The 8700-nt window shown below is 28.6% G+C and overlaps 2 protein-coding genes across 2 annotated transcripts; both read right to left on the reverse strand.

Moving 5' to 3' along the window:
- Positions 1 to 1122: 1122 nt before the first annotated feature.
- On the reverse strand, positions 1123 to 7903 carry LOC107883070. The gene is made up of 4 exons (XM_029490054.1): positions 7793 to 7903; positions 6205 to 6465; positions 4311 to 6088; positions 1123 to 4246 (listed from the first exon to the last, which is right to left on the reverse strand). The coding sequence occupies exons 1-3, from the start codon at positions 7901 to 7903 to the stop codon at positions 5246 to 5248; spliced, it is 1215 nt and encodes a 404-aa protein (XP_029345914.1). The 3' UTR covers positions 1123 to 4246; positions 4311 to 5245.
- On the reverse strand, positions 1990 to 4886 carry LOC103308656. Its single transcript, XM_008182415.2, has 5 exons — positions 4811 to 4886; positions 4311 to 4465; positions 4119 to 4246; positions 2966 to 3651; positions 1990 to 2753 (listed from the first exon to the last, which is right to left on the reverse strand). The coding sequence occupies exons 1-5, from the start codon at positions 4884 to 4886 to the stop codon at positions 1990 to 1992; spliced, it is 1809 nt and encodes a 602-aa protein (XP_008180637.2).
- Positions 7904 to 8700: the final 797 nt, after the last annotated feature.

The raw sequence follows: 8700 nt of genomic DNA on the forward strand, positions 1-8700 counted from the left end.
CCCCCCCCCAGATACGCCACTGGGTATACTGTATACAGTCATTGAACACTGTGTCTATATGTACGTATACATTTGGTGTAGTAATAATACAACATACACCTTTCCTTAAGTCGCTTAGGTGTATTATATAACTATATAAGGTATAGACAGAGGGTGGCTTACGTGGGTGCGGGGTTCAAGACCCACAAAACATTAATTTACGTTTTTTTTTTTTTTTATATCGTTGGCGTTTGACGAATATTATATTTTTATTTTATAACAAAGGTGCTTATATATAATATTGGAACGAATATAGTTATTTTGAAATTATTTACGAATTTGGATTACCATTTACCCAAGTATATATTTTCATCCCGGAAATAAAACCGTTTTTTTAATGCGACAGTATTATACGATATAATTGAAAAAGTAGTTGCGTCACAGACTCACAGCAAATAATACATGTAATAATTGAAATCTTATGTTTGATTATTATATATTGTACAACCGTAACTCATGTTTTATGTATTGTGGTTTGTTTTTTAAAAAAAATTAAGCCATACCAAAACTATAGGTACCTAAAACTTTACTGAATCCAACCCGCAGTCATTGTCAAAATATCCTCAGCTGTAGCGCACAAATTCCCACCGCCGCGGGCCGTCAGCGAATCGATCTCCCGAAAATTTAACGTGACGCGCTGCGCGGTTATGGTGCAAATCGATCATAGAAGATTTCCTTCCCGATGTCAAAATTCACGAGATGGGCGAGGATTTGGACTGTCCGCGGCTAGACCAACTACATGAGAAAATATACACCGTGTTGTTTATAACATAAGGATTTAAATCATAGAAGTAGTATGATATTACCTCCTGACATTTTAAAGGATTTCCGCCTATATGACTATAACACATCAGTAGCGTAATTAGGAAAGTATATTATACATTACCACTTACCAATACTTTGATCAAAATGTTAGCAGTAAAAAAAAAAGTTTTAGGGGGATCTATCCCCCTCACCCCCTAATTACGCCTCTGTAACACATAGTTATCAAAACTATTATTTGCATTTTAATTGTTACTAAAACATAATAGTTAATTATATTCATTAAATATAATATGGATTTGAATAAATAAAAACAAAATATAAGCTTTTAATAAATATTATATATTTTAATGTTTACAATATTAAAGGTATATAACTAAGGCCATTTTGTTTTATACAACAAAATGTAGGACTAAAATTAGGTAAATCTGTAAAGTTTGAAGAAGATATAATTTGAGTTTTCTCAACATAATATGATTGTAAATGTTCATTAAAATTAATTGTTTTAAGCACTTAAAAAATACCTAAAGCTGTAAGGTCAGGTAGTATAGAAATGTATTTTAAAAAACCAAAAACAGGTAAATCTGAAATATCCAATACCAAATACATATTATTTGTAGTGTAATGAATATTTTTTACTTCAATCCAAGAAACAAAATTAGAGTGTTCTATACATGGATAATTTAAAACAGAAGCTAAATTTTTTTTTTATGTCTAAAGAATACATTACATTTTTACCTACATTTAACACATTGAGTGCCAGGCCACAAATGACAAAACTGACCATTCTGACCGGGACATTTTTTTTATAATGTGTTTACCATATAAATGTGTATCATATTCAATACACACGGCACAAATAAATATATTAGTTGTGTATTGAAATTGATACACATGGCACTCAAAGTGTTAAAGAACTTGAAAATTTAGAATATTTTGATATTTGAGTAAATTTGTAGGACATTTTTAACTGATTTTTTAACATTAACGTATAACAAATATTTTTCCTACTTGATATTGTTCGAGCAGCAATTTTTGACTCTTTATGTTTGGCCTCAAACCGCATAGACCAAATATTAATCAATGGACCTACTTGTTCCATAATATAAGGGTAATGAATCAAATGGTGAAATTTTGGTTTCAAGTTAATTTTGGTTAATTCTAAATATAAGGCATGATGTTCTGATATTAACATTTTAAGTAAGTATTCGAGCTTTCAAGCCCTATTGATCGAGTAGTGGTCAAATCAAGAATTTTTTTAAGCAAAATGTATAACTTCCAAAACTCTGATTCTATAGGTACCAAATCACCAATCATAAGACCAAAGCATCGTACAAAACACCACATTTCCGAAGCTGACATTTTACATATTGTGGGGTTGTTACTTTTTAATGAGTGTTCATTTATTAGTGGTGGTCGGTTTTTAATTTCACTTGGTCCATAATCAAAAAACTGAATTCTGTTATTTAAGGCTTCTAAACTAAAATACTTGAATTCTAAAATAAAGTTTCTAATTATACTTGACATGTCATAGTTACATACACCTTCAAGTAAATCATGCATTAAATCAACAGAATAATTATAAACAACATGAAATGAATTTACATTATTCCAAATACATGATTCAACAATTCCAGTTAGTGCAACATTTTTAGTATTAACATCATCATTATAATTATCAATATTTCTCAGATTCTCGTTATTTTGGGAAATTTGTGCATGGCACTCCTCTTTTGAACTATGACAAAACCTACAAGGATAATTAGAAACGAAACATTCAGTGAACCCCAAAATACTATGTAAACCTAAATTGTCCCCAACTATTAAAGCTAAACTGAAATAAATTTGATATTGTTGATTATTTACAAATACATTAATACCAGACTCTTCTAAAAAGTTAATTTCTGATATTAAATGTTTAAAGAGATTTTGATTACCAACTTGTTTTTTATCTAAAGAATTAAATAAATAAATTAAAAATATATTTTCTAATTTTGATGCATATTCTAGATGAAAAGATGGTAAAGATATGTAAATCGCTCCAAGTTTTTGTATTCCAGCATGTGAACCAAGAGGGTTATTAGTTTCAAATTCATCAAAATATAATAAAAACGGAAATAACATTTTGTTTGGATTTTTTTCAAGTTTTTTTTCCACATATTACTTTGAATCAAATTGCTAATTATACATTCATTTTTAAGTAATTCCTCTGTATAAGTAATCATCATATTTAAAACATTTGGCATTTCAAAAAACTTTCTAAGAAGTATAGGCAATGGTGCGCTATAAGCATTAATGGGAGTAGAAACAGCAATAGTCCGGCCATTCTTAAGTTTATCATTCAAACGATAACCCAAGTGCACAGGTTTTGGTCTACTAAATACACCTAGTTCTTCTAAAGCTTTAAATCTTTGATGCTCAGTATTAAAATTTTTGAATGGATTAGCAATTATATTGAACATTGCATCTATTTCAAAAGTTGATTTATCATTACTCTGTAACTTAACAATTACATTATTATGAAGCTGTGGTAAAAAATCATTTAGAAATGAAGTGAAGTCATCAATAATAGTTTGAATTTTATTTCTTGGCACACCTGATTTATTATACCATTTTGATAGCAATACTAATGCTTTGTTATAGACAAAAGATTCATAATTTGTAGTTATATTGTTGTTGGTTGGTTGAGAATTATTAATATTAATATTTAAACGATCAGTTTCGTGACCAATAATTGCATGTTCAATAGCTGGAGTTTGAAGATTTTTTAGATTTAGAATAGTTTGTTCATTCAAATTATTATCATGACCTTTGACGTGCTTTTTAAATGATTTGATACAGTTAAAAGTTCTAAAAAAATTACTTTCAAGACATTTATAAGGAGTGATATGTTGATGGTAAATTTTAAGATGTAGAAATAATAAATCATAATTAATGAATTTAGAAAAGCATTTAAAACATTGAGGCATTTTTAAACTGATATTTTTTAATTAATTGAATATAAATGTAACAATCTACTAGGAACAAAATACTTAAGAAATATTATATAAAGAGATTATAAAAAAATTAAATGATTTAAAGAAAAGCGGTTTACGCACAATTATTTTAGTTTAAAGTCATTAATAATATTGTCAACACATTGGTATTTTTTATCTTCTTTTTTAATGATACCATAAAAGAATTTTTGAATAAATTCCCATACGTGGTCTGATTGTACAGGATATTTTAAATTTAGTGCAAAAAAACTTTTGAAACAAATATCTACTGCCTTTAGTGGCGTTTCTGCTTTAAATGTATACTTGTTTATTATTACATACGACGCTGTTACAATCAATTCATTCTGAGGATCTGAACAGAGCAAAGCAACATATGGCTGAACAGTTAACCCAAACGAAGTAGCCTTAGTAGTTTTGATGTTAATAATTTCTTTCAATTGAGCAACATTCTGCAAAAATAAAGTATTTATGTTAAGTTTAATGATCAACAAATTATTATTATAATTACATTACTTTTAGAATGACAATGAAGTCTTCTGAAATTTCTTCATTTGATGGTCTCCAACTTTCTTTTTTTCTTTTTCTTGTTCCACCAACATTATACAGTATGCTTACAGTTAATGATGGGAATATCCTCGGAATCAAGATGAATGCAGCAGTAATATGATCTGATATGTGCATACAAAATAGGAATTTATAATATTTATACAAATAAATAAACATCTTAATAACATAAATTCTTCTATTGCCTGGTGAAATGGATGTAAGTATTTAGATCTGCCAATACCAAATAGTTTGAGTCTTTCACTAACTTAGGCTTAAACTTTTTTATATAATTTGGCAGAATTCCGACCAAACTAGGAAACTTATCATAAAAGATAACTTCTTTTTGGGAATACATTTCATTAAAATCATATTCAATCTAGAATTATAAATTATTATTGTACTATTGTAACATTCATAATGTTAAACATAAATATTTTTAAGATTAATTAGAACATACAAAGTTTTACTAACCAACTGATAACCTTGACCATCTCTAATAGATGGAAATTCTTTAAAATAATATAGTTCTTCTTTGCAAGTCATCATTTCTTTGTACCTATAGTTCCTAGTGCTGTTCCATTTATCAACAACAATATTCATGGGTTCGTGATTATTTTTTAGCCACAGTATATCATTCTCAATAACTCCTAAATATCATGTTAATATTAAAAAAAAAAAAACTTTTTTATAGGTAGGTACATGTATAAATAATACAATAATATATGAACCTTGATCAGCAATATTATCTGTAGTATGTATGTTACTCGCAGACTCATTTAAGACGACATAATTGTTTAATTTCCGAATATCTTTTCGAATATTTGAATAGCGATCCCACAACTTTCCTCTATTTGGTCTTATATGTCCATTCTCTTTTTTGTAGGGGTTTTTTTTTTTAGTCTTCAATCCTTAGATTGGTTTGCTGCAGTTCTCCATGCTTCCCTATCATTACTCAATTCCTTTAGCTTTTTATAACTATTCTTCCCCATGTCACTCATTAATTGCTTCATATACTCCATCCTTGGTCTTCCTCTTCCTATATGGCCTTCAACGTCGCCTTCTATGATGGTTTTTGTTAGACTCTCATGGCGTAGTAGATGTCCTATCATTTTAGCTCTTCTAACTTTCACGGTATGCCATAGTATTTTCTTTTCTTTTATTCTAATCAGTACTGCTTCATTCGTTATTCTATCAATCCATTTAATTCTTAACATTTTACGATAACACCACATTTCGAAGGCCTCTAGTTTTCTTTTCTCTGTTGCACTGATTGTCCAGGTTTCACAGCCATATAAGGCAATACTCCATATATATATTTGTAAGAACCTTTTCCTTACCTGTAAGTCCATACTATTGGTGGTTAGTAGATGTTTTTTATTCTGGAAAGCCCTCTTCGCTTGCGCTATTCTACTTAGAATTTCATCTTTACTACGGCCATCTTCTGTTATTTTACTTCCTAAATAATTAAAGTGTTGTACTTGTTCTATGCGTGCATTATCTATGTATATATTAAGTTGAGCAGGGTTTGTCTTGCTGCACGCCATAACCTTTGTCTTTTTTTTATTTAATCGCATTCCATATTTGTCCCCTAATATTTTATTGACCTTAGTTAAAATATTTTGTAGGTCATTTTCTGTTTCTGCGCAGAAAGCGATGTCATCAGCAAATCTCAGAGCGTTAATTGTTTCTCCACCTATTCTAACTCCTTGCTTTACTTCTATTCTTTGTAGGGTATGAAGTATGTACTAGCGGACTCATTCGGAAAAAGTTGAACAATATTATGAGCAAGTTGCTCTATTGTACATACAGACAACATTTCTTTCGGACTCTTATGAATGTGGTAGTCTATAATTATTCTTACAAGCTTGTTCCTCATATTAAAAGTAAAATAATCATTTAATTGATAACTTTCATATATGTGTTTCCCTTCATGAGATGAAATTAAAATTTGTTTTAGTTCTTGTGCATAAGGTTGGAGAACAGCAATATTTAGAGGCTCATTTTTGACATCAAGAGTGTTATCATCTAATTTAATAACTTTAACATCATCATTCTTATTATAATTCTTATCTAATATCTCATTAATTACTTTCCAAGTGAGTTTTGGACTAAACGAGAACTTCTGAAATTTGTTTTTATAATAATTTAACTTTTTTAAGGTAATTTTTGTTTAAAATGCACCGAGCAAAGAACGCCAGCTGTCATCCAGTATCTAATCCTTTTATTTTTAGAGTTGAAAACTTTTGTTGTTGTTGACATTTTGAAAAAAGTATTAATTTTGTCTAGGAAAATATCCATACAACTATTTACATCATTACAATTAAAAATATCCACCCAAAATTCATTTTTAAATAACTTTTCCAGATCATTATAATTGATTGTCTTAACATTGCGATTTGAGACACTCTTTTCTTTACTAAATTCTATTGCCAAAACCGTGGAGAAGTGATCAGTAATATTTGTCTGAATGACACCTGCTTCAATTTTGGAGTTCAATGCATTTCCCGATTTAATAAAAATATGATCCAAGCATTCTAGTATAAACATTAATTAGTGACCTAAAACCTTTTTCGGATATAGTATCAAGGTATTCATTTTCATCACAATCAGAACCAATTATATTTAGATTGATATCTCCAATTATTACAACATGTCCACTTATACACTCATCTTCAGACAGTATACTATTTATAATGGTCAACAATTTGTTCTTATCACCAGAGGGTGATCTATATATACAATAAACCCTAAAAAATACATTACATATATTAAACGTGACTTTCATAATATTAGCCTCTATGTATTCGTATTCAAAAATATCAGCACATAAATGAGTTTTAACAAAGATTATAACACCATCATTCTGGTTTCTTTTAAGTTTAGAAAAGTACATATTATACCCATGTATAGAAAAATTACAATAATTAACATCATGTCAGGTTTCAGTTAAAATAATTAAATCTAAGTTTTTACTATGTACTCGTATATCATTATATAAAAAAAATTAACAAAAAATAACAAAAATTCATCAAAATTATGCCTTACACTTCTAATATTGCAGTTTAGTACATTTAGAGTTGTATTATGAAGTAGATTGAATTTACATATGAATTCAGATATAGAATTAAAATATTGCGTTTTATAATCTAGGAAACAATTTAATAAATTAGAATTAAACATTAGCATAACTAAAAAGAAAATAAGAAAATAGTATTAATATAGTATGATTTAAGATCTATATATTATTATTTTGAAGTATTATATCTTAATTGTTGACAAGTCAGTCTCGTCATATATTATAATAGTGGCTTTCGAGGTTTCACATTTTTTTATAAAAATTTTACAGTAATTATACCAGACAAACTTAAAGTTATGTTCTTTAGCAAACATTCTAGATTTAAAAAATAGATTACTATTATATTGTGTAAGATATTTATTAACAAAAATACTCCATTTTCCCAGCTTTCATTTATACTACATGCCTTAACTTTTTTCTTTTTTGCGGACTCCATAAGGGTTTTTTTCTGATGCGTTGATGAAAGTTCAGCTATGATCTTCATCGGTTTATTAGGTATTTTTGATCTTATAATAAAGCCTTGATTACTGACACTGGTTGACCCATTACAGTTGCAATATCTTCCACTAATTTTTCGCAGTTTTCATTTTTCAAATCTGGTACACCAATTATCTCAACATGATTTATGATTGATTTCTGTTCAAGTATATTTAGTCGCTTGGATAGTTTGTAGATATCAGAGTTCAACTTAATATTATTTTCCTTTAACAAATTATTCTCTTCTTTCAGTTCTTTAATATTATATAGCACTTCTTTCAGCTGCTTACCAAAATCATCAAATTTGGCACTCATAAATTTAACAGAATTAGTCAAATCCGACAGAGGCTCGTTTGATCCAACGAAAAAGTCTTCATTTTTGGATTTAGTATTGCTAGTAAGACCCACATTAACTTTACATTTTGAGCATGAAAATTTTAGTTTGGCTCCATGTGTTAATTTCCTAAATGCCGCTTCTCTAAAACTAGCACATGAGAAGTGTAAGTACATAGTCTTTACAGTTTTTACATTTAATTTCATCACCGTCGTAGATTTCATCATTACACACTAAAAATAGCATTGTAATATGATATTTCGATATAGATATACTATTATTACTGACTTTATCACGTTAACTGAATACAATGCGTAAAAACACAGATAAGAGAACGACGAAAACGCAAAAACGACCGTACTGGCCAACGAACAATCGATAACTTTCGAAAAAACTAATGTTCTGTATGTACAAATTAAGGTCTATTAGTTGACCTGTATTTTATAATAGACATTACGGATAAAAGTTAC

Source organism: Acyrthosiphon pisum, chromosome A2, assembly GCF_005508785.2.
Source record: "Acyrthosiphon pisum isolate AL4f chromosome A2, pea_aphid_22Mar2018_4r6ur, whole genome shotgun sequence".
Classification (NCBI taxonomy): Eukaryota; Metazoa; Arthropoda; class Insecta; order Hemiptera; family Aphididae; genus Acyrthosiphon; species Acyrthosiphon pisum.